General features: G+C 38.8%; 1 protein-coding gene across 1 annotated transcript in view; it reads left to right on the forward strand.

The window, feature by feature from the left end:
- Positions 1-929: 929 nt before the first annotated feature.
- Positions 930-27,192, forward strand: part of PLCXD3 (phosphatidylinositol specific phospholipase C X domain containing 3) — a 136,524-nt gene continuing 110,261 nt past the window's right edge. The window contains exon 1 of the mRNA XM_037529503.2: positions 930-1,122. Within this exon, the coding sequence (XP_037385400.1) occupies positions 1,020-1,122 (103 nt within the window). The 5' untranslated portion in view covers positions 930-1,019. The remainder of the gene's footprint in view (positions 1,123-27,192) is intronic.

The following is a 27,192-nucleotide window of genomic DNA, read 5'->3' on the forward strand; positions in this document are numbered from 1 at the left end:
CCCATTTGAGAGCAGGTGGACCAAGACAGTTCTTTGGAAGCTCAATGAGTGATTTCTCTTGAGAAAGGCACATCTCTCTAGTCTGCCAAGGAATGAAAATTCAGACAATCGCATAGATCATTTTGAATGGTGCCAAATAAATTCCACCAAATGCTACTGGCAATAATTACAGAGTGTCACTGGGAAATGTGGTGATTTTTTTCTAGCACTAGGCATCAGTCTTGTGCTGAGCACCACAAAAAATGACCTAGAGACAGGCAGCTTTCTCCACAGAAATAACATAGTGTCCTCAGGGAAGTGAAGGAGATGAAGTGCTTCTTTACCTTAGAATGTCTGCAACAGGATGCCAAGGAGTAAGATTAAGTATCAACCACCTAGATGGCACTGCCCTTTGCTAGCAACTCACTTATCAACTCCAAAATTTAGGCAAAGTGGTAGATCAAGACCACCATTTTGGTATAAGCAGGAAGGGTCCAGCTAAGCTGACCTAAACGGTTACAGCTTGCAAAGCTAAGCTGACCTAAACGGTTACAGCTTGGTAAGAATGGAAAGTCTGGAAAGCCAGGTTGAGAGTTCTCTCCCTGGAAGATGATACCATCCCAAAGTCTACTAAGATTTTAGGTTCAACTGCAAGACTCTTTTATACAAAGAGGACCAGGAAGTCACATCAAAGGGCCCAGAAAGACCCTGGGCAAGGCAGACGGATGAATGGCGAGAAAAGGCCAAGACGCAGAGGAAGGATGAGGCGGGAGGAGGGAGTCGGGAGCGAGCCATAGGAGGACAGAGCTGAGCGCGCACGTCAGGAACAAAAGCTCCAGCGGAGTCTGGCGGAGGCACTCAGGGAGCATGGGGTGTTTTGAATAATTATTAAAATTAGCATGTGTCTGCGCCACCCTGTGGGTGTGGCGCAGAGCGAGTGTAAACTCTAGCGGGGCTGGAGCAAACCCTGGCTTAGCGGCTGCAGCCAGCCAGCCTGCCCAGGAGCGCGGGGACCAGCGCGCGGCGCGGCGACCGGCACGATGGCCTCGTCTCAGGGGAAGAACGAGCTGAAATTCGCCGACTGGATGGCAACTCTGCCCGAGAGCATCCACAGCATCCCCCTCACCAATTTAGCCATCCCAGGTAGGCGCGCAGGGGCTGCCGGCTATGCGCCCGGCGCCCGCTCCACCTGCCCCGCCCTGCTTCATCTGCCACTAAGTGGTAACTTGCCACCGTGCCCGCGGGAGGGAAACTCATCTCCGGGGTGGATCGCGGGTCCGGCGAGCGCCCCAGGAGCCTCCGGCCTCCTGGCATTTTCCAAACCTCTGGGGACCATGGCGCGGGAGTCAAGGTGACTGCCTGCCTTCCCGCTGGTCTTTGGAAGCAGCTGCGCTGCGAGAACGGGGCCAGGGGGAAGGTTGGACTCTACGACGATGCCTCATACCCCCCACCCCGATTTTCCCTGCAGACTTGGGGCGTAGGGGCGATATCAGGGTCTGGGGGTGGCCGCGCGCGGCGAGCACAGGCTGCGTGCGCCCTAAGGGCTCGGCTCGTGGACTCCCGACTCATTCTCTGCCACAGGATCGAGCGGGTTTGTAGATCTTGATTAGAATCTACCCGAGTCATTAATATTCGCCCCCCAGTCTCCTTTAAAGAGACAAAGCACTTCCCCGAGAGTGATGAAAGTTGAGGGACCGGTGGCGGCGTGGTCGCTGCCCTTGGCTGGGAGCGAGAGGGGCGAAAGGCGGGGGCCGCCTTCCTGGTGCGTGGACTCCGCGGGCCTGGTCTGGGGGGCCGGCTCTGGAGTCTGGTCCAAGTGCTGTTAGTACCCAGAGCGCCCGGGTCGGGAGAGCAAACCTGTCCGACAGTGCGTTTGCGGCTCGGGACTGAAGCCCGGCGGGGAGACCTGCTTGAGCTGCAGCCGAGGGTGGGGTGAACCCGCCGAGCTCCGCAGGAGAAAGGTGACTGCGCCGTGTCCAGACTGCATGGAAGGCAGGAAGGCGGGGGGAAGCGAGGAAGACACTGGAGCGTTCCAGAGGCTTCGGCTGGCTTGGTGCGCGAGGCTTGAACCCGAGGAATGGGCAGGTGTCTGGAGAGCGAGCGCGCAGCAGCCCTAAGCTCAGGTGTGCGGGAGGGAGGCTTCTTTCAGGACAGTTTCCCCGGGTCACGGTTGGGGACACCACCATACGCTCGTATCAATTTGACTCTTCACTTGGGCTGAGAGAGCGGACTCCTGAGATCCAGGTCCGGCTCGAGGGCGCATTCCCGACAGGTAGTCTGTCCCCAGCCTAGAGCTTCGTGGATTTTCAGGTTCAACCTGGTGGTATACCTCTTCTCGATCTGACCCATCCAGCGCCCCCTCGCAGCCACTGGGGGAAATCATAACACTAAAGAAATGGGGCCGGGGGAGGTGGAGAGGAAAAGAATGGTTCCTTGAAAATCCCAAGAGGCTGTAACCTGCAGAAGTAGAGATGATCCTTAATTCAAGTCAGTGGCCATTAGGCAAGTGAATGGCCACCGTGACAGGCACAGTCTAAACACCGTGAGCGCCAACCTCAGGAAGGAAAGGTTTGTCTCCTTTTATCCTTCTTTAGGACGTACCTTCCCAAGAGCCCAGGTATCTCCAAGGAAAAGAACAACCCAGCTTCTCCAGCTGCCACACAACCTGGGCCAGCACCGCGATTGCTCTTTTTTTGGGCACAGTAGAAAGTACACAACTTTGCTGGCAAAATTACATGGTCACTTCCACAGGCATTCCTAGTCTCTTTTCTTCCTTCCTTCCTTTTTTTTTTTTTCTCCCTTTTGCTTATTAGAAAGTTACTTCCACATGCTCTCACCTGAGCATTTCTCCACACACAGAAGCAAAGAAGGTTAAGGACTCTAATAAGCAACCCTCTAGAGATACAGTTCACATTGCTAGTTCTGAGGGATAATATGATACCATGTCTGAATCTATCTTACTTTTCTGCAATTCATTACTTTTCTTTTCTTTTTTTAAATTTATTTATTTTTTTAAATTTATTTAAATTTATTTATTTATTTAAAGAGCTGGGGAATAGGCCAGAGGTGCGGTGCGGGGGTGGGGGGGGGTGGGGTAGTGAGAGGACTCACCAGAGACAGAGTGGGGAGCAGAACAGGTGGATCTCCTGAAATACACTGCTGAGGGGAGCAGTGGGCAAGTCAGGAGAGGTCTGCTGCACCATGTGGGCCACCTTCCTGGCTGGAGATGGAACTTGTGCTGCATTGGCTGCAGATTGCTTCAGAGTGCTGCGACTTAACCCCTACACCACCAGGGAGGCCCCAATTCATAACTTTTCAAAGACTCAGTATGTACATGAGATCACGTAATCCTTCCCCAAATCTTGTGAAGCTGGCAGTGCTGGTACTACTATCTCCATCACATAATTACCATATTTGAATCTCTGTGAAGGTAACTATGAACTGTCAACCGGTGATTCAACTATAGCAGTCCTAAGGAAGATTTAGGAATTTTGGAGGGAAATAATTTGGGGTTGTATCTGGATGATTCAGCAGCAACAAGAGGCAAAAAAAAAAAAAAAAAAAAAAAAAAAGGAAACAGATGTTAGCAGGAACCAGACAACTTTCCTCTTCTTCCCATGGAACAAAGTAAGAAACTGAGTTCAGAGACTTTGCTATTCTGGTTATCTTAGAGTAGGACATAAAGTTGGTGGCATGGGATAAGCCAGAAATTTCCATTGCTTCCCCAGCCCCTCTACTTTTATACTTGTAGGGTCCCTTGCAGGCCTCCCACTGTCTTCCCAAACACTTCTCAGGAAAATATTTTTTTTCCAAATCTATATCCTTGAATTCCCCCATGATTCTGTAAAGTAGGTTTGAGGTATATATATAGTCTTAGGGAATACACACACATTTAAAATGAGTTTAGTATCTCTGTATTACTCAACTGTGTGAATTATTGGAGGAAAAAAAGACATTCAAACTTCGATAGAGCAGTCTAATTGGAGACTATTAAACACTAATGGAATAATTGCCTTAAAATCATGCTAATAGCTTCCTGCCTGCTACATGTTTACTTGGCCAGTTGCTACAGCTTGAATTAAGTAATTATCTCCACCATTTAAAACCACTCCTGATGCACCACACAAGTGTTTCTGTGGAAGGAAACTGCTGCTTGGTCATCCTCAAAGCTTCAGGTTTTCTTAGGTGAAGCAACTGGAGAGTGAAGAGTGCCTGATTATGAGGCTTCCCCTTGGGGCAGCTGACCCAGATTACGCAGGGCTGGTGAGCAGAACAACTTGCGGGTGTGATAGTCCCTGCTGTGTGTGCAGTTCTGGCATCTCAACATTTCTCATTTGTCGGCTTCTTGAGTGCTTTCAGAACCAAATCTCTGAGTGATTGTTTTGCATGTAAGTGACCTCATATTTGGTATTGACTGAGGACTAAGGAATACAATTAATAATTGGGATTAGTAGTTTTACTTTCAATTTAGTTTTCAAAGGAATGGTACTGTCAGATACATTGACAAACAAGCATTTATCATTTCTGCTCTCTGATGACACCAAGCCCGTTTTTATTCATATACATTTGTTTAATAACACTTGGGGTTATAAATGATGCTTCCTCTCACCACACATGAGTGAGAGCATTTACAGGGATAGAAATAGGAGGGCAAAGTATAATATACTGGTGAAGTGAGTTTGATGAATTTCTAAATCTCTGAAGCAGAGTTATAATTCCATAATCAGTACTATGGTAAAGAGATTCCTTGTGGGAGCAAGCCAGCCATTGCTTGAGTTATAGGGTGTTGGTGATCTGGGTCTGTGGCCTTTATCTCAAATCTTAAAGATCAGGGAAGGGTTTTTATTCTGGCAGGGTCTGCTATGCACTTGCTGTTGTGTGATGAAAGTCTTCCTCACATGGCAAACTGACCATGTGATAATGAAAGATTGGTCAAAATGTTTGGAACTGCAACCTCAGAGACAGTGTATGTTCCTTGAATGGGTATTGCTGATGGTGCTTTAGATAAGGAATAGAGAAAATGCCAACATCCATGAAAATAAGGAATTTTACTTGAGAAACTTATCTCTGGGTTCTTGTGTCTGCTTTTATTATTTATTTAATTTCTTCCCTCACAGAAATCTCTTCTTGTTATTGCAGTTGTTCCTGGAGCCAACTGTCTTCTTCCCTTTCCTTGTCATTTACTATTGCTGTTTTGATTGGGATGAGACAACAGGACAAATCTGGAACTGGATCTGATTGTATGAATTTCTTTTAAAAGGCAGAATTTATTTTACATCCTTTTAGTCAGGATAGTGTTGTTCAAGTTCAGATTTCTATGCAATCAAAGACCAATGCAGTTCTTCAGCATGAATCTTGCCTTTCCAATTTTCAGGTTTTTTTATTTTCCTAAAAGGGAAAAATTGAAGATTATCTGGAACAGAATTTATTCTACTGTGACTTTTTCTTGATGAGTTAAACTGAATCATCAAGTGATTCCAATGTCATTTCACAGTTTAGAAAGTTTTCTGATATACACATGTGATTTTCATATATTTTCTCAATAAACTTCTGAGGCCTTGCTACTCATAGCTGGTTCAGGGATGAGCAGCGTCAACGTAAATGGGAGTTTGCTAGAATTGCAACTTCTTAGATCCCACTTCTTGGACCTGTTTAGTTAGTTTCACCTTAACAAGATTCCCAGGTCATTTACATACACAGTTAAAGTTTGAGAAACACTGCTTTAGGGTATCTCTAAGAGGATACTTTATGGAAGTGTCAGAGCCACATTTAAATATAGCTCTTTGACTAAGCTCTTCCCATTGGACTATGTAGTGTGGCTTTCCATATGCATTCAAATTTACAATCAGCCTTACAGCCAGAACCTCATATTTGATTCAAGATTAATGACCCAGGTTGGGAACATTTCTGATATAGTTTGTCATGTACCGTGAACAATACATATTATTTAATTGCTGTGTAAGTGTTCAAATTAAATCACTGTGATAAATGTAAAACATTTCCCCTTATTTCCTTAAAGTTCTCCTGTTCATTGAGATCAGTCATTAACAGCACTTAAAATCTGACCATCTGGTGATGCTAGTGGTCATTAATGAGAATTTAGAAAGCATCTCTGGCTTGGTTCTTTGTCCATTGGGTTTCATTCTTTGTTACTTAGGAGGCCCAGCTACTTTTGTTATAATTAAACATTGCAGAGTCATTCAACTTATGTTTAAGTTAAATCTTTTCAACTCTACTCTTGAGTAACAGTGGCATGATGAATGCAAAATGCAGTGATAACCAATATTAGAAAGACATCTAAAACAAAGATAAACATTAAGTTGATTATTAATAGAAAATGTTCAATCTTGTTTTCATTTGCCAATCATGTATTATTTATTTGAAGGATGGTTTATTCACTCTTTGAATTTTAGTTATTTGTTATAATCATTGTTTGAAAATAGTTGAATCCCCAAAACCAAATATAGAAACCCTTAAATTTACTAAAATGGAACCACATTGTTTATGTTATGCATCATACACTTTAATCATATGAAAATTTCTCACCTTCTTAGTCATTATTTTCTCGTATTTAATTCTGACCCTACTCCATCAAAATAGGAAAACTAAATCACGTAGAGGATCAATAAGATTGTTGAGTGCCTTACATTAATAATGACAGTGGGGAATATTCTTGAGGGAAGACTAACAGATGAAGACACAGGGAGATGAAAGGTGGCTTCCCTAAATCCTGCCAGTCCAAAAGTAAAATCAGAGTTATGCTGTCAGTTTCAGCTTCTCCCAATTACTTCCTTAATAGACTTAGAGGTAGTTCTGGAAATCTCTGGACAAATTCTCAAATACAGTTTATAAGCCAGTTTGGGGGGCTGCCACATGCTATCAGCCATTTTTCTTCCTGTTTTAGAATTTGGTTCTGTAGTGCTTGAACGTGTTAGGAACTATGCATCTGTAGCACTTGTACACCCAAAACACTGCTGCCCACAGTCCCACCTGGGTCCTGGCTATGTCTGCAGAGACCTAGTATCGAAATGGTAATATGTAACAAGGGCATTGGATTCCACTGTGATCAATGGCACCCAGAAATGTGCGAACTGCTGGTGCCAACTTCTACTACTGCTCTTGCTGAAGCCAGAGTGATCATTTTGCCTGATAGGGAGGTAACAAAAGAGTTCTTTGAATTTACATTGATTATTTTGTTGTTGTACCCTTGTCCTAGAACTCATGTATGAACTAATGAGGACTGGACAGAGGGTAACATTATGATAGATTTTATTCTATAGTCTGTTACAACCTCAGTGTTAGCTCACTTTGTGTGTATATGCCCGCATACAAGCATCGCATATATCAACTTGCTCTTTAGATAACTTCTCTTCCAAGAAGCATCTCGATTTTTTCCTGTAAGTAAATATCTAATGGATGCTACCTAATTAATCATTCCTTTTGGCAAATCCAGAGTAAGCCTTCAGCTGGGCCCCATATTGTTTCCACTGAGCATCCTGGAACAATATAGAGCTTTTAAATAGCTGATATATCTACAGCAATCCCTAATAGCTCTGCTGTATTGCACATTCATAGAAAAAAAAATGATATGTGCTGAGCCTTCAAAAGAAAAAGATTAAATCTTACATACACATGAATGCACATATTTTAATTATTGTTAAAGGCATCAGCTCTGTTAATCTGGAAATTGCACCTATTACCACCAATGAGGCTGCCTCTTACCCACAAGCATTAGTTTTTGGAAACTAGAGGACATTTTCCCTAGATGGGCACACAGAGAACTGCTAGAAACAATCATTAAATTTGATATTTTCATCAAGCTTTTATATTCTCTTCTCTCTCTGGCTCTGGGAAGAATCAGTCTCAGAAAATTGGGGGCTTCAAATATAGGTAAATCATAGATTTTAGAAGGCAGAAAAAAGTGAGAGAAAAATGCACCATGGTTCAGACGGGACTCTGCCACCAGAAGCTTTCTACAGCACCATGTGCTTTTATTATGCTCTATTACGAGGATGATAGGTTAGGAAGAGGGTCAGGAGGAGATGGTTAAATGTTCTTGAGAAGCAGCCAGGATTAGTCACCTCCGGTGTTCAGGTACTGAAACAGATGGCCCATTGATTTGTTAGATGTGCTCTTGTTATGTTCCTGTATTTCATTACAGATCCTGGGAGTGGACAGCTCTTACACCACTCTGTCTTAAATGCCAGATAGTATTATGTTTGACTTAGAAGAATTCTTCCTGTAAATTAATTTTTATGAAGCAGTCATGTTTATCCTCAGTCAATGTTGTAAATGATGGTGCCTTGATTGACCTGAAGGATTTTTATTTCATAAAGTAAAGTGAACCATGATGAAAGGCTCAGCTTTACTGAAGACCCCCCCACTGACTTGTTGGGTAATGAAGAGGAAGATGTACTTTGAAGGAGTCCTGATAGGTAAATGGGAATTTATCTCAATGTTTTCTCATGCATACATCCTTGTTGCCCTGTGGAGGGGAAGGTGGAAGAAAGAGGAGGATCCTGCCTCAGTACATTAGCTCTAAACACACTCCTGCCATGACCAGCCCTGGACTTTTCTAAGGAAAAATGTGGTCAGAGGGATGTAAAGATTGAGTCTTGAATTTTGCTAGAAACAAAGGATACAGACCTGAAAGATTTTGTTTGGTCTTCATCACTCTCTCATGTCCTTATTTCTCTTTGTATCAGCTTAAATTCCTTGCTGTAGCAGTAGATGCCACTCTTAGAAGATGTCCTTAATTCTCTTGTCTTACTGTTTCCTCTTATGATTACCCTGGGAAAATTCCAAGTCAGTTAAATCCTATTTTCCACCTGTTCCTACCCCAGGAAACTTCAGAGGCTCAAACATTGCTGGAAAAAAATTGCACAGCTCAGATGCCTGCATTCACTAGAAAATTTTGACCATGAATCTAGTTGTGCCTTCAATAATTGCTAGACAATTTTACTTCATGTCCCTAGTGAATTTATTTTCCTGTTCTTTGAGGTGATAATTTCATAGTTCTTTTTGATGCGGAAATCAATACCTCCTTCTCGCCTCGCTCCAAATTGATCATATTTCCTCTTGTATTACATAAAAAAAAAAAAGATGCAAACAGACAGGAAGTTCTCCAGTTGCCCACCATTAATCAAGCAGCATACCTCCATCCATTTCTGAATATTCTGCATCTTATTTAGGTAAAAAGAAAACATGGAGCTTATCCTACCTCCATACAGCTTCTACATGTATGATCTGGATCCCACCTACTCAAATCTCTTCCAAGTTTGCGCCTGAATTTATACCTCTCTCTCCTGTATCAGCATTTTTCTCTACCTCTATCAGATCATTCCAGTCAGCACACAGATGTTAGTTACCCTTTTAAAAAAAAGTCCTTTTTCACTCCATGCCTGCTTCTCTATCCTTTGCACTATTTCGCTAATATTTGTAAATATATCCACTCTCTGTGTTCAGGTTATTTCCCTTTCTCTCACAAGCCTATACTAATCTCATTATTTGCCCACCACTGCACTAAACATTTTTAAATTAAAGTTGCCAATAATGTATATTTTACCAAAGCTAGTGATTAATTCCCTATCACCTTAGTTTATCTCTCAGCATCATTTGATGTGCTTAGACCAATCCATTCTGCTATCTCTTTTGGTAATTTTGACTACTTTAGATACCTCATATAGATAGAATCATGTAGTATTTGTTCTAAATAGGCTTATTTCACTTAACATACTGTCCTCAGCAGTCATTCACACTATAGTATGAGGCAGGATTGCCTTTCTTTTCCATGATTGAAAAATATTCCATTGTTACGTAAACAACACTTTTGCTTATCCACACATCTTTTTTTTTAATCTATTCATCTTTATTTTTTATTTTTTAAGATTTATTTTATTTATACAAGAATCGGAGTATAGGCCAGATGTGCGGGAGGGTGAGAGAATTCACCACAGACAGAGTGGGGAACAGAACAGGCAGACTGACTGAAATACACTGCTGAGGGGAGCAGCGGGCGAGACAGGAGAGGTCAACTCTCCATGTGGGTTGCTCTGCGGCCCACGGGGATGGAACTGGCACTGCAGAGGCTGCGGACAGCTTCAAAGCGCTGCGCCCAACTGCCTGCGCCATCAGGGAGGCCCCAAATCTACTCATTTTTTCATGGACATTTAGGTGGTTCCCATATCTTAGCTATTGTAAACAAAGACACTAATTTTTTTTGAGAGCCCAATTTCAAATATCTTGGATAAATAAAAAGTGAGATTGCTGGATCATATGGCCATTATATTTAAATTATTTTGAGGAACCTCCATATTTTTTTCAGTAGCAGCTGCAGGATATTACATTTCTACCAACAGTGAAGCAAGGTTCCAATTTCTTTACATCTTCAATGACACATGTTATTTTCTGGGCTTTTGATTTTGGTTTGTTTTTTGCTAGTAACTGTCTGAATACATATGTAGTGATATCTCACTGTTGTTTTGATTTTAATTTCCCGATAATTAGTCATATTGATCATCTTTTCATATACCTGTGTACTATTTGTATGTCTTTTTTTTTGGAGACATCTTTATTCAAGTATTTTGCTCATTTTTTCAAATTATTTTTTGTTTAGGTAACATTGGCATAACACTCTGCATATGATTCACTGGTACAGGTTTACATCTCCTTAGATATATGTTACCACCTCACACCTACCACCTAGCACCCATAATCCTCTACCATAGTCCTTTTGTATTTGGTTATTTGGATTTTCAGCTGTTGGATTAACAGAGCTCATTCTATGTTTTGGAAATTAATTTCTTAGCATTATGTAGTTTGTAAATATATTCTCCCTTTTTGCTATATCAATTTTTTTAATTATGCAGAAATTTTAGTTTGATGTGATTATTCTTGTCTGTTTTTGTTGTTGTTGCTGTGCATTTGGTGACTTGTCCAGGAAATTATTGACAAAACCAATGTCCAGAAGTTTTCCCCCTATGTTTTCTTCTGGGAATTTTATAGTTTCAGGTCTGACATTTAAATCTTTTGTGTATGGTGTAAAATAAGGGTCCAATTTTATTCTTTTGCATTTAGACACTTTGTTTTTCAAGCACATCATTGAAGAGACTGTCCTCTCACCATTACATATTCTTGGTATCCTGTGGAAGATCGGTTGGCTGACTATGTATATGTTTGGATTTATTTCTGGGGTCTCCATTCTGTTTTGATTATTTGAGGTCCTTTGTGAGTACTCTGGAATCTTAAGGTTGTTTCTATTTCTATGAATTTTCCATAGGGGTTAATGATTCAATTTCCATATTAGTTAAAGATACATTCAGATTTTCTATTTCTTTATGATTCAGTCCTGGTAAGTTGTATATTTTTAGTAATTTATCAGTCTTTCTAGATTGTTCAGTTGGTTGGAATATATTTGCTCATAGTAGCCCTTTTTAGTCTTTTTTATTTATGTGTCCTTGGAAAACTTTTAAATCCTTTTTATTCTTATGGCTTCCTTAAGCACAGGAATTTGTCTGAACCTTTTCTGGTGCCCAGAATATGTCTGACCTAGAGTCAATGTGCAATTAATATTTGTTGACTATCAGATGCAAAGCCATCTGATCCTGTACAAAGATTTCTGTTCTGTTGATTTGAGAATAAGGCAACCCAGAGAAAGTATCCAAGTCACAAGTTAGCTCTATTATTCAAATTCTTTAACATGTCCTGAACAAAAGCAGATTAATTTCAGCAATGTGATGAACTCAGTGAACTTTAATAATAAAGAGTATACTGGCACATGACTACCAGACAAAGTAAAATAGGAATTTGTTTTATATCATTTTTCACCATTTCAACAATGATGCTGCTACATAGTCAACCAATTCTCTTATCATTTCTATGTTTATATGCTTAATGATTATTGTGCATCAAAATACTTGAAGAAATAGCTAATTGGACGTGCCTTCAGGTAAAAAATAAACAAAAGGTTATGCTATCTTATATACCATTTTGGATTTTAAGTTTGTATTCTGTAAGTTGGCTGTCGTATGACTTATTTAACCCAAATATAGTAATAATGTTCACCTCACAATTATTTTGAATAATACTTTTATTATTTTGTTAGCATCTATAAAAGGCGTATGGGAAGTCCCTTTGAAATATTACAAAAGTATACACAATAATTACAAATCAGAAAAGGAGAACCCATCTAAGAAACCATATAATAGATTTAAAATGCATTTACAAAAGGTATAAGAGCTTGCATTTTAATTGTGGAAATATGTCAACATGGCTGAAATCAAGAAAGAACTGAAACTAAAATAATGAACACTACTAGGTCTCTCTGCTATGCTTGGTGCTAGAAGTAGTACAAGGAAGACAGTGTGAAATTAATAGATGACACAAAGAAATAAGCCCAACCTAATTGAGGCAGAGGAGGCATAATTAAAATGTGGATTCTGATTTCAAATGTCTGATAATGGGAAATCTGCTTCTAGAAACACAGTGAAGTTTTAGCTAGGTTGAATTTCCTTGCATGAAATTTGCTAGTTAACTCTGAACTTTGGATATCACCTTAGATGAGTAGACTTTCTCTCTAAAATTAAATTTTCAGGCCGAGACCATCCTCATTGTCTAGAATGAGAGAATGCTGTATGATTCTTTCCATCCAGTCCTAAAATACTTTGAGCCTGACCGAGCTCTCTCTGCTAGAAAACTAGCAGTTGTTACAGGCTGATTGACACATTAGGTAATAGGACCTTAATTTTAAAATGTTTAATAGACTTGAAGATTAGTGGAGCTATTCTTTTTTTTTTTTAAACTTAAATTTTATTTTTATATTCCCCATACAATTACAACCCCCTTATTTTGATCCCAATCCCTCCTTGCCCTGCCCCTCACCCCCATAGAGTGTCTCTGGTTCATAGTTGTTTGTTGATTTTGATTTTCACTTTCTTATAGTTATTCATTTTCCTGGTCCCTTATTTAAGTTTTCTAGATTCCTGCTATGAGTGAGACCATCCGGTATTTTTCTTTTTCTTTTTGGCTTATTTCGCTGAGCATGATCCCTTCCAGCGCCATCCATGTTGCTGCAAATTGCATGTGTTTATCTTTTTTGAATGCTGAGTAATATTCCATGGTGTATATGTACCACATCTTCTTGATCCAGTCATCTATTTTTGGGCATTTGGGTTGTTTCCTAAGCTTAGCTATTGTAGATAGTGCTGCTATAAACATAGGGGTGCAGGTGCTCTTTGGAATTGATGTTTCTGTGTCCTTTGGGTAAATACCTAGGAGTGGAATTGCTAGATCATATGGAAGCTCTATGTTTAGTAGGTCCAGAAATCTCCACACAGCTCTCCATAGTGGTTGGACCAGTTTGCACTCCCATCAACAGTGCAGGAGAGTTCCTTTTTCTCCACACCCTCGCCAACATTTGTTGTTGCTAGTTTTTTTAATATGTGCCATTCTCACTGGGGTAAGATGATTTGCATTTGCATTTGATTTGCATTTCCCTGATTATAAGTGATGTTGAACATTTTTTCATATGCCTGTTGGCCATTTGCATTTCCTCTTCAGAGAAGTTTCTTTTTAGCTCTTCTGCCATTTTTGACTGGATTATTTTCTTTGTTATTGTTGAGTCTCATCAGCTTTTTGCAGATTTTTGTGATCAGTCCTTTATCATTAGTGTTGTGTGCAAAAACGTTCTCCCAGTCGGTGGGGTTTTCTCTTTGTTTTTGTTATTGTCTCTTTTGCTGTGCAGAAGCTCTTTGATTTGATGTAGTCCCAGCTGTTTATCTTTGCCTTCACTATCACTGCTTTGGGTGATGTGTCTGTAAAGATGTCTTTGATGTGCATATCATGGCATTTTTTGCCTATATTTCCTTCTATGTATTTTATGGTTTCAGGTCTTATGTCTACTTCTTTAATCCATTTTGAGTTGGTTTTTGTGCATGGTGTAGGTAGTAGTCAAGCTTCATTCTTTTGCATGTAGCGACCCAGTTTTCCCAGCACCATTTATTGAACAAACTTTCTTTGCTTAGTGGAGCTATTCTGATGAGCTTTAGCAGAGTGAAATTTAAAAAAAAAATTGGAATATAAAATACGTAAAGAAAGGTCAACAAATAACTAACTGACTTAACTGTGGCTCATGACAAAAAGACCTAGGGTAACAGCCAGCTGGGAGCTGCCTTAGGTCAGTAGTGTGACATGGCAGGAGTAACGTGCATGAGAACTTGGGCTACGTCACCAGACATGCTACTGGTCCAAATAATGTTGCGTTCTCATTATATTGATGAGAGAGAAAGAAAACTCCTAGCCAGGACAATTGTCTGTATCAGATTTCCTCCTACACCCCAAAGATGTGCATTCTAGGTTCATTGATGTGTCTCCATTGTTCCGATCTTCATGAATACAGGCAGGTGTATGAGGGATCCTGTGATGGAAGGATGCCCTGTCCAGGGGTGAGTCCTGCCTTGTGCCCTGAGCTGTCAGGACAAGCGCTGGCTTCCTGCAACCCTGAATTGGAGAAAGAGTGTTGGAAAATGATTGCATGGATGAGTACAAATTATTGTTTAATATTTGAAGCATTTTGGTTTATTTGGAAAATTGGTGATTTTTTTTTGTGTGTGTGTGTGACCCAAAATATGTTAATGGAACTTAACTCTTATTCCTATCTGTTAGCCTATGGTAAATTGGTTTTGTTATACATTCTTTAACTTTTAAGTCACAAGTTTCCAAGAATATCTTGATAAGTGAGGAAATACTGTAGTTCATTAGCAAGGAATGGGCAAATTCTTGACACTGTATTAGGCTGATCCAGAATATGCAACATGGGACTGAGTTATTTTCCAGAGACTTTGGGAAGCTGCACCGTGTGGCGGGGAACAAGGGATTTGGGAGGACATTTTCAAGCCATTCACTCTGAAGTTTCTGGAAGCCAAGTCATATAGGAATATGGTACCTCTTTCAAACACACTAAGGAGAGCCTCTGGAGTTTTAAATTAAAGCCACTGAAAAATAGAAATTAAAGGGATGAAGGTTTTGCAAAACTGAAAGCAAAGGTAGAAACATTTATCAGTATGATTTTTAATTGCTGAACTCCCCCTTCCTAGTGGAAGTGTAAAGAGAAACTGGATGGTTATCTTCCAGACCTCTGCATTGACACAGTGTTTGAGTCAGATGACCTCAAATACCATTTTTGGTTCAAAGAGACTTTGTCATTTGGGGTATGTTTCTTACGTTCTTTGAATATCAGTTTCTTACATGAAAATAGTGGTAGGAATAGCACCCATTTTTGTAGGATTGTTGTGTGAAGTAAATGGAATAACTGGTGTGCAATGTTTCACATGGTGCCTGACAGCTAGTAAGTTTGAAATGAATGAGTTATGGGTTACCTAGTGAATTCTTGACAGATTGAATAAACTAAATCTACTTCCTATTTATCACTAGTTCTATCTTGTCTGTCCTCGATCTATAGTATGTTTTTGGCCTGTGACCTTCATTTTTATATGTTTTATTTATTGTTTAGTTGCCTAAAAGGATTCAGCATTGTCATCTAACAGGTGGGATATGAACTGGAAATTGAATACAGCGGGGCCAAAGTCCATTTTTATTTAGAACCTGAATGTTACCTTTAAGGCTGTTAGATTAAGAACCATATTTGGGTATATCAGCAGATGTAACTTATTTTTCTCTTGTGCCAATGTATTATTGAGCCTGATTTCCTATAACAGAAGACAAGCAGACTCCTGACTACTATCATTCTATTATCCTTACACAGAATGGGATCCACTGAGCTTTTCCTGTGGTCATGATGCCAGAATAACCCAAAGGGTCTGACGTGGAGCAAAATTCTTGAAAGAGAAAACAAAATCTCTAAGTTTAAAAGTTTTTTGAATAATGTGTTCCTCCCTAAAGCCACTTATTACACATTTCATTGTGTTAATGGACAATTCATCTAAGGCCATTTAAACCATGTAATGAGGTATATTATAGTGTTTGGGAACAGTATTTGCTTATAAATGCTGATGAAATGAAAGGTTGAAAAAAGAAAAAAATGTTGAACTTAAATCCTAGGAATATAGAATAAACACTTTGCCAAAGTTCTCAAAAATAAAGGTGTATAAGTAGAATTGGAAATGGAAGAGTAAGGTTACAACAGATCCTGAAGGAATACAAAAGATCCTAAGAACCTCTAACAAATGTCTCTATGCAAACAAATTGGACGACCTAGAAGAAATAGAGAAATTTTTAGATTTATACAACCTTCTAAGACTGAGCCAGGATGAAATAGACAACTTAATCTGTCTAGGCACAAATGCAGAAATTGAGAATAATCAGAAAGTCTCCCTTAAAACAAAAGCCCAGAACCAGGCAACTTCTTCAATGAATTTGAGCATATCCTTAAAGAGTACCTCTTTACTGTTCTACTCGAATGCTTCAAAAAAATTCAAGAGGGTGGAAAACTCCCCAAAATGAAGCCAGTATTACCCTCATGCTGAAACAAAGCAAAAACAGTACAAAACAAACAAAACCCCCAAATTCCAGACTGATATCCCCAATGAATTTAGATGCAAAAATTCTCAACAAATTTAGCAAACTGAGTGCAGCAGTGTATTAAGAGAGTTACCCACCGTGATGAAGTAGCTTTCATCTCAGGGACTCAAGGCTGGTTCAACATTCTGGAGGCATGTTATATAACAATGTTAATTGTACTACTGAACTCTATGCATAAAAGTGACTAAGTTGCTAAGTTTCAGGTTATGCACTTTTTTAAACCACAATTGGGGAAAAATATATTTGCCTAGTCAACTCAGATTTTATGATATATGATATATACTTTGCCTATTGAGTATCCTACTGGTAAGGGTTCATGAAGTAATTTGTGGGAGGATTTCAAAATCCTTGTGCTGGAAATATCTTCCCTAGTTTGTAAACTGTTTGAATTCACGTTGCTTAGAGTTATTCCTAGGAAAATTTCTCTTGGATGGATTTGTGGTACCGTATCATAACCTGCACGTGATTCATTCATTCAAATATTACATACTAAATAATAAATATATTCTGAGCTAATCCAGGGGCTGGAAATGGAGGCAAGCAACTAGATTAGGCTATTCCATTTCTAGTAGAAGAAAGGAAACTATAAAAGATGACAAAGGAAAAATACTTTGGGAGAATTTACCTAAACCAGAGGAATGATGTTGTTTTTTATTGAAATATCTGAGATCCAGGTTGTAACAAGTTTTGGAGGATTCCAGTTTTTGTTTTTCACTTTAAAATTTGGAACATGGGCACAATGGCTGGGGTCATTGCCTATGTAGTTTGGATCCTGACTAGCCAATTAAAAGGTGAAGTTTCACTCTTTATCTTAGATAATCCCAAATATCCAGATGAAGACCTGACTTTTTCATCTTTTGCAAGGATATTTTTGTGGGCTCAGTCCCAGATCTTCCTCCTATAGTTGGAGAAGGGAGCAAAGCAGTACCTGAGGGGCTTATTCCTCAAAACATCCCTCTCTTCTTTAACCTTCTCCATACAACCTCAGCTTCTTTAACAGTCTCTTCATACCAGGAATGGTTCTTGCAACCATATTTCATTCTTTATCGACCTGCATCCTTAACTTCAGACCCCGACCAGGATAAGAATGAAAGAAAGCATCTCTTCTTTTACCTGGCCCTTATAAAAGTTGCTGATCTGCTTGGAGAATATTTACTGAGTTTTAGAGTCACTATGCACTCTAGAAGTCTGAGGAAGTTATTTCAGAGGTGATGGAAAGGCATTTGTTTGTATTGCACCATATATGTGATTCCAGTCTTCACTAGTCTGGGGAGTTCTCAGCACAAAGAAGTGCAGTTCTGGGAGATCTCGCTAAAGTACTATAGCACTGTGCTCCAAGGAAAAGACAATTGTAATAGCAAATGTAAAATCACTATCAAGGACATGCCTTCTGAGAGTAATATGTACTAATTGTAATCCTGTACAGTCAATATTCCCATTTTACAGATGTGCAAACTAAGGGATTAAATACTTGGGCTCACAGAGGTATAAGGTGACAGAGAGTTGTTATGTTTCAAGTCCAAGGCTTTGTTTTTTGAATTGCATCTTACATCTTGAATAAAACTCTTCCAAGTTTGTAAATAGCAATCTTCATTATTTTTGCAAAAACCTTTTCATTGACAATTATAAATTATCTTTTTCTATGTTCTTATTCTGGTTTAAGTAGCAAACGGTTTATTTATCTGAACCCATTTAGAAACAATCAGTATTCATGTATTTTTATGTTTTAACCTACTTTTTCATTATGCTACCACTTTAAAAATGGGCCTACATGTTTTCTGAAATTCTTAAACAAGTAAAACATTAACCCTAATGATACTTAAATACACTGAGATCAAAGTTTGCTTTATAACTTAAATCCCAAATTGTGTTTTTTCTTTGCAGCCTACTGCTGGCTGAAAAATGTCACGATACCATTTTCTATCAGATGAGAAAAAAGCAAATGTTATAAATGAGAAAAATGTTCAGTGCAGCTATATCAGCTTCACAAGTGCATAAGTGGAAATTTTAATCTTGATGTTATATTCAAAAGGACATTGCTGGGCCTCCCCGGTGGCGCAGCGGTTGAGCGCTGGGTTGCGAAGCTGCCCGCAGCCTCTGCAGCGCCAGTTCGATCCCTGGCTGCTCCCCGACCACTGGAGGAGGGTCCTGCATGGCGCGCAGACCTCTCCTGCCACCCGCTGCTCCCCTCAGCAGTGTATTTCGGTCCTTCTGTCTGCTCTGCTCCCCGCTCTGGCTCTGGTGGATTCTCTCACCCTCCTGCACTTCTGACTGTACCCAGTGCTTGTATAAATAAATAAATAAAAGATTTGTTAAAAAAAATGCTAAAAAAACAAACAAACAAACAAAAAAAACAAAAGGACATTGCTACATGATGAATCTCAGAGGGTCTCTCAATGGATGATGCATTGGTCCTTGACCTTGGAAGATGGCATTTTGATTTTGATTGCCTTTTTATTGAGAGTTAAAAACCTTTCCCAGAATATTGGTTTCAGGGGACTTTTTCTTGGTTAATGTCTGGGTAAAAATCATTTTTATTTCTGTTGAAAGGAACTTTTTCACCAGAATTCAAAACAGAGTATGAAAAACTTTGACTCCTGTCACTCTAAAAATGATTTGATTTCATTTTGATAGTGCCAAGAATAATAATAAATGTATTTCTTCCAAACTATAAGACCATATATATATATATATATATATATTTTAATCCTATACAAGCACCGAGGTACAGGCACGGGAGGGTTAAGAGAATTCACCAGAGATAGAGCAGGGAGCAGAACAGGCAGAAGGACCAAAAGACACTGCTGAGGGGAGCAGCGGGCGAGACAGGAGAGGTCTGCTGCACCATGTGGGACTCTGGCTGGGAATCGAACCAGCGCTGCAGAGACTGTGGACAGCTTCACAGCGCTGTGTTCAATCCACTGCACCACCCGGGAGGCCCTAAGACAGTATTTTAATAGAAAGTTAAATGAAAGAAATACATGTTACTAGATGTCATTTTCTTCACTTAAATAGGAAATAGAATCATTTTCAATGGTTACTTTCTAGATTCTAGGTACTGTGTTGGATATGTTGGCAAATAGTAGCTAATATTTATATATAAACAAACTCATGCATTAATTTTTTTAATGATGGAATTTTAAGGATGACCTGATGGTGCTTTTTTACTTATTCAAAAATACTTATTGATTACTTGCTACTGAGAACTATGTTAAGCACTAGGTTAGAATAAGGGAACAGAGGAGACAGGTCCTTAGCTAAGCCAGCATGCAGTATTGCATTAAAGATATAGGTGAAGCCCATAGAAGTAAAATATACCACACGATTTAATCAGGAAGCACAGTTGCACATAAAACTGGTATTTTGACTTCACACAAGATATAACTTAAAAACATAAATGAGCAAGATTACAATTAATAGTATATTGTTTAATGTTTTTGAAGAATACAAATTTTCATTGAATTTGCATTTGACTCATATTTCCATATTTAATGTTTATGATCAAGTATTTTATTTTTTATGATTTTATTGATCACTTATGATTTTATTACTTATTGAAGTAGAATTGCATTATATCATTATATAAGGTGTATGCATATAAATAATGTTTACCTAAACATACAGGTATGCTTTGTGTCAACATTAAGTTCATTATTAAAAGTTCAAGTTAATCCTTTTCTACACCATTGTCCTCTTTTTCCTAATATACCCCTCCCTTTGTAACCTTCCTTCCCTTGTAACTATCCTTCCCTTTGTAACCACTAATTGGTCTCATAGTCCAAAAGTTTATTTTTGCTTTATTTAGTTCCTCTGTTTCTTTTCATCATATACCACATGAGTGAAATCATTCAGTGTTTGTATTTCTCTGTCTGGCTTTTATCACTAAGCCAAATTCCCTGTAGGGGATTATTATTATTAGCATGAATTATTCAACTATTTGTAAGGAGCTACTGTTGTGTGTGCAATCTGTGCATGCACTCACTGGACCAGACATTTATATTTTTAAGTTCTTGTGTTTGATTGTAGTAAAATATATACAACATAAAATTTACTGTTTTAGCCATTTTAAAGGTGTATGGTTTTCTAGCATCAAGTGCATTCACATTCTTAGGTATCCACAAGCACCATTTATCTCTAGAACTATTTAATCTTGCTAAACTAAACTCTACCCAATTAAACTTTAACTCCTATTCCTCCCAAGTCCCCCACTCCATTCCTTGGCAACCACCATTCATTCTTCTGTCTCGATGGAGTTGGCTATTGTACTGCATGCAAGTGGACTCATCCAATACTTTTTTCCTATGATTGGCTTGTTTTGCTTCGCATGTTTTAAAGGCTCCTCTATCTTGCAGCAGGTGTCAGAGTTTCCTTGTGAAAGCTGATAATACAATAGTGTTTTATGGATATATTGCATTTATTTTTGTCCATTCATTCACTAATATATACCTGTGTTGCTTCCACCTCTTGGCTATTTGTAAATACGCTGCTATGAGTGTTGCACAAGTCCCTGCTTTCACTTCTTTTGGGTTTATTTCCAGAATTAGAATTATTAAATTATATCATAATTCTGTGTGTAATTTTTTTAATCTAATTCTTATAGTTTTGATCTTTCTTCTTTTCCTGCCATTTCTTTGCATTGTTTGTGTGCCTGCCTTCAACCCCAACCCCACCCCCGCCCCCGCCAGTTATACATCTTTGCCCTGTGCTGTTTATTTTCTCTTAGTTGAAGAGGGGTTTAACAAATTTGGTTTCAATTGTGTTTAGACTAGCAGTAAATAGGCTCTGAGGGATATTTAATTAATGTATAAAGTTTATCCCATCTATTTAAATTACTGGAAGGTCTTTTTTATTTTATATAGTTTCACCTAGAGCTGAGAAAGAAACATCCCTGCAGCTATGACTAGTGAACAATTCTAAGGTAACATACTAAATGTCATGTGGTAAGAATTGCCAAAGAAGACTTCATATTAAAACAGCAGTAAGTCTGAGGAATCCAGATCATGACATTTCTTGATCTTTGGAATGGGGACCACTCAGACTTCCCTTTAAAGGGTACTCAACTCCAGACACTTCTTCAAGATTGTCTCTGGACAATGGGAAGTTCTTTCTCAGTGGCTTAGATGTTTAATATTAATTTAGCTCCTTTCCCTACATATTAATTTCTAAGTGAAAAGAAGCTTTGGATGAGCTCATTACAACTGGTGATGGCACTCTAACTTCTTGTAAAGGTACAAATGGGCTTCTTAATACAAAATCCTAGAGCTAGGTTCACTTACCCTAGGGACTCTAATTGTGACTCCCTGGAAGAGATGGAAGTGTGACATTATCTGGTAGGGCAGGGTATCTACCAAGAGAAGGGGATGCTGAATGTGATAAAGTCCCTCTAGCATCCTTAATGGGAAGTTTTGCCGAAGAAGGCAGAGAGGCCAGGGACGTCAGAAATAAGGAAGGAATTTTCAACCTTTGAACACTCATTTCTTGTTTCTAGTGGACTTAACCTTTGTCTTTCCCCATAATCCTTCAGAGGATTTAAGTTATATCTTGAATCATAGTTTTCATGATCAATCCTGCTGTCCGTTTGCACTCCAGGATATTGTCTCTGTCTCAGCTTTCTTTTCTTGCCTCTGTTTAAACTTACCTTAATTGTCCTCTGGATTGTCTCAACTCCATTGGCTGTCAACAAAATCTAACAGCTAAATATTGCTTATGATGGTCAATGTCACTCAAACTTTGAAAGCTCCTCATTGTTTAGAGAGCAGATCATGGTACGTGGGCAAAAAATGATTTCCTCTGTCTAGTTGTAATTTAACATTTCTGGTGATCAGAGTTCTTGTCTTCAAAATTGGAGGGTTAAACTAGATGATTCCTAGGATCCTGGAGTCTGTTTTATTCTGACTCTGTAGTAGATTGACACATTGACCACAGTTCTTCATTCCTCCAGTCATCCACTTGGCATAGCCTCCTTATGAGCAGAGGATGCTTCTCTACTCCTTGACTTTGGAATTGGCTGTGTAACTTGCTGAGAATAATATAGAAGATATGGGATATGGGATGTCAGTTCTGAACCTAAACCCTACCGAAGGGTCCCTTGCATTTCTGCCATTGTTGTGAGAATAACTTCCCCTGGGTAGCCTGCCAACCCTAAGAAGTAGATGAAAGACAGGTAGACTAGAGACACACAGGCCATTGCTGCCAAAAGTGGAACCTTCTCAGATACTTCAAGTTCATGAACAAAGAGTAAATGCTTACTATAGTGTGCTACTAAGATTTTTAAGTTTTTCATTATGTATCATTATAATGGGGATAGATAACTGATTTGGTATTTAGCCTCCATGGTTGTAGTGTTTTATACAAAGTAGTCTTGATAAATGTTGATTGAATGAATCTTTATTAGGAATTGTTTCACTGTACATGTTTTTGCATGAAGCACACGGTCAAAATAAAATGTCTCCTGAATTACAGGTTATCATTATCTAAAGTACAGTGCTTAGGGATTCTTAATAGTTTTCTGTAAAGGAAGGTGGAGTTACCCAGTGCTAGGCTTGGTTAGGCATTTCTTAAAGTACTTTCCCCCTTCCAACCACACCCAAATCTACTCCTTGCTAGTGCATTTCTGTCACCAAGCTTTAGAATCTCTGGTCTGTGCAAGCTCCTTTCAGAAGTTTCTCGAGTGACTTTGTAATTTTTCTAGCTAGCTGTATGGGACCATTTTGACCTAGATCATTTTGTGGAAGAAAAGAGAAGCTGCTAAAGAGATGAAGTCTTTTAATGAGACTCTTTCACTGGAGTCTTTACAAATTAGGTCAGTTACAATCTGATAAAAGCAAGGGCTAGGCTGTAGTGGGTAATTAGGAAATTGCACTGAGATATAGCACAGTCTCTTCAAAATGATTTCTAATGTTTAGATGATTTTTTCCGGAGTAGGCTGCCATACTGAGAAATCCATAGCATGGAGGTTGCTGTAGTATAAAGGGCTGGAGCTTAGGGAGCTTAGAAGAGACAACTTGATCTTGAGTGCCATTTTGGACCAAGGAGCTGAGAATAAATGTACCTGATTCTTTGATAGTCCCTTCAAAGAGATCAGGTAATGTTATAAGAGTATTAGCATTATGGATGCTGAAACTCAGAGATGGTAAGAAATAGGTCCAAATTCTCTTGACCACCCACGGACATCCTCATTACTTTCTATACTCTATTCTCATTACATAGAAAGTAATGGTTTCTTTTTTTTTTTTTTTAAGATTTATTTATTTATACAAGAGCCGGGGTATAGACCAGATGTGCGGGAGGGTGAGAGGATTCACCAGAGACAACGGGGAACAGAACAGACAAAGTGACGAAGTACACTGCCAAGGGGAGCAGCGGGCAAGACAGGAGAGGTCTGCCGTGCCATGTGGGTTGCTCTGAGGCTGGCTGGGATCGAACTAGCGCAGCAGAGGCTGTGGACAGCTTCACTGAGCCACTAGGGGAGGCCCAAAAATTATGGTTTCTTATTGAGCATGTACAATAAGGGTTGCATTGTGTTAAAAGGTAAAAGGACTATAGGATATTATAGAAACTCTAGTTACTAGTAGTAGCAGTTTCATTTCATGAGAGTTCTTACTTAGACTGATGATTTTTATTTATAGTATTTCATCTAATATTTGCAATCATCCTGTAAGGATGCTAGTTCAGATGAGGAAACTGAAGGTGAGAAAAAAGAAGTGATTTTTCTCCAAGGTCACAGGATCAGAAATATAAAATGTGATTCTGACTTTTAGGAATTAGAGGGAGTATTCACAATAACAGGACTAGAAAAATGATATGCTAGAGATAAAAACACTACAAGTGACAATAAGTTTGCCTGAGAAGAACTTAACATGAAGTATCTACAGGAGGGGTCTCAAACCTTTCCTGCAGAGGGTCATATATTCTAACCATCTCAAAGGTAGTGGAAGGCTGGAATGTCAAGTAACCCTCCCCCAGAATCATATTTGAGATTTATTGAGAGTCTTGATGAGAACTTTAGGATTTCCTAAACTTTTACAGTTTCCTTCTCTATATAATGTGGTTAATAAGAAATACTTACTCTGTGTTTCAGGTTCCCCGAGACCAACCCAGGTTCAACAGTTCACAAAAGAGGAATCACAGGACTCATCTTAGGCTCATACGCACAGCTCTGACTATGATGACAGGACACAACCTAAATCAGAAAAGGGTAGGCCAGGGGGCCCAAGTCCCGGAAAACCAATGGTCCTAATTCTCTCAGCAGTGAGAGAACCCATGTGAGATGTTGACAACCGGAGAAACTCATTGGAGACCCAGCACCTAAATTTTTTATTGGTATTGATAACAGATCATGTAGGTGTCCTCTGAGTGGCATGTATAAAATTCCAAACATCCAGAAGGAAAGCAGTTATGCAACATAAACCAATTAATTTGCACAAATAATTTAGACAAGTGAACTATTCTTAATTCTGGTAATGGTGGAAACCTTTCCCAATTTTACAAATCCCAGTTCCTAGATGCCAGTCAAAAGTAAAACTTGTAGGAAGGCCTTTCAAAGGAGAGCAGTCAAGCTGTAAAAGAACTCTTTCTCAAAGTGATGAAAATTAAATGGGATAATGTGTTGTGATTAGATAATACTTGATAGAGAATGGGCCCACACAAATTCACATTTGATCCTTACCAAATTAACCAAAAGGCATAAGAAAGTCTCACATGGTTGCAGACATGGCACATTCTTTTGTGGGCACATTTATGTGTTATAAATAACTACAGACTCATATAACCACATGGCAAAATGGCATTAATTTCATGTGTCAAACTGCAGCAATTAAAAAATAATGATTTCCTTATTAATCTAATGAGTGCTGTTATGCCTTTTTGGTCTAATGGATACTTAACAAGGTCCACATTCAAGAGACAATGTCATTCTGATGTTGAGATTCTCATGAAGAAATATCCCTGTGCAAATAGTGGAGGATACTCATGCTCCTGACTTCCTGAAGGTTTGCAGATTTATTTGAAATTATTAAAGAAGGGGATTTTATAATTATCCACTGAAGACCCAGGGGACACCCAAATCACTGTACAGTAGTAATTGACAAGGTTACCTCTGCAAATTGCCACACTATGTGTATTTCTACTAGGGAAGCAGAATAGGAAGAGGTTCTACTACTGGCTCTGTCATTGTCTGCTCCAATTGGCACAAAGAATGGATGATAAAATGTGCTATCACTTTGTATGAAGGAGCATGTCATTACTTGGTTTTGTGCTGTAGAAATCCCAGTGATTGTAAATTGATTCATTAAAGGCCCAGTGTGTGAGAGTTCCTCTTCTATTCTGTTGAGATACCATTAATCCTCAATTACCCATCAGTGCATTTTCTACTTTAGAGCTAATTTAGATGCTAATTTTTAACACCAGCCAGAGTTTCGCCTATCCTCCAACAGGGGAATGTTTTCCATCGTGTGTAGATTTTTTTAGACAATAAAAATACTTTAGAAAACAAAACATTAAAAATAAATCTTTTGAATAAAATAGCATATAAATCTGTTAAGAAGATAGACAAGAAAGGCTTATAATTCAATTTATTAGTTTGGCTTATCCATAAACTTGATGCTGTTAATAGAGTCAATCATGATTTTTTTTCCGAAAACATCTGTTCTGAAAAGAAATAAAAATTTTTATTCTGTTCTTTACAAATAAAATAATTAGCCTTTTACAGCAGAGATGTAACTTAAGGTTTATTTTAGTATCTACAATGAGCAGATTTTTTCTTTTTAGCTCAGTTAACGAATCTCCTGAGTATTCATAAATTGATACCAAGCTAAAGATCATTAACTCTCTAATAATCCAGTGCTTGTCTAACAAAACCACAATCTCCATACTCTCAGTACTTCTTTAAAAGTGAAGATTTAAGCTACTGAAATGTCACCTTTGAAACAGAGTCACGTGGCCTGTCTATTCTGGGTGAGATTTCCTATTATTTCATTACATAGAAATTATGGCCTAGGCTGTTAATTATTTTCTCCTTAATAGTCTGTTTTAATTATTCAAAGACTAAGAGAAATCCACTTGGGTGAAAACTCAATAATGCAGCCATTTCTAATTATATCACGTTCAACTTCATGTAATTTATATGCATCTTCATCACCTTAAGTCTCTTACTGAGTTTGTAGGCCAGGAAAACCCACAGTCATGAGAAAAGTGGTATTGAGTTAGACAAGTAAGAGAAAGAATAGTTTACCACATTCTTAGACCATAGTTTACTTACCTAATGGTCCAGAAGCAAGGCAGAACTGATCAGATGCAGTTATTGATGCTTTCAAAATTAAAACTGCCCATTCCTGAAATGTGTGAAATGACAGAAGTATCACAGTTTGAAAAATGTAGAAATAAACTGCCTCAATAATAAATCTTTTATAATTAGGTAGTGTGTCACATATGCCATAGGCCTGCTTAAATATATCATTCAATTTGAAACTTTGAATTATGAACTTGTTACTTCAGCAACTTATACTTTAAGTGGTAAATAAATCACGATTTAAATTTTGTGACACTGTTCTGATCAGGGGTATCAGGGAAAAGTGAAAGAGATGATATGATTATCTTTAAAACCCAGCGATATAGAGAGGGCAAAGAAAGTAAAGCAATGTGGAAAGGAAGCACCCTTGAGTGTAAGAAAATAAACAT

Source organism: Talpa occidentalis, unplaced genomic scaffold (genome assembly GCF_014898055.3).
Source record: "Talpa occidentalis isolate TD23 unplaced genomic scaffold, MPIMG_talOcc4v2.1 talOcc4.6, whole genome shotgun sequence".
Lineage (NCBI taxonomy): Eukaryota > Metazoa > Chordata > Mammalia > Eulipotyphla > Talpidae > Talpa > Talpa occidentalis.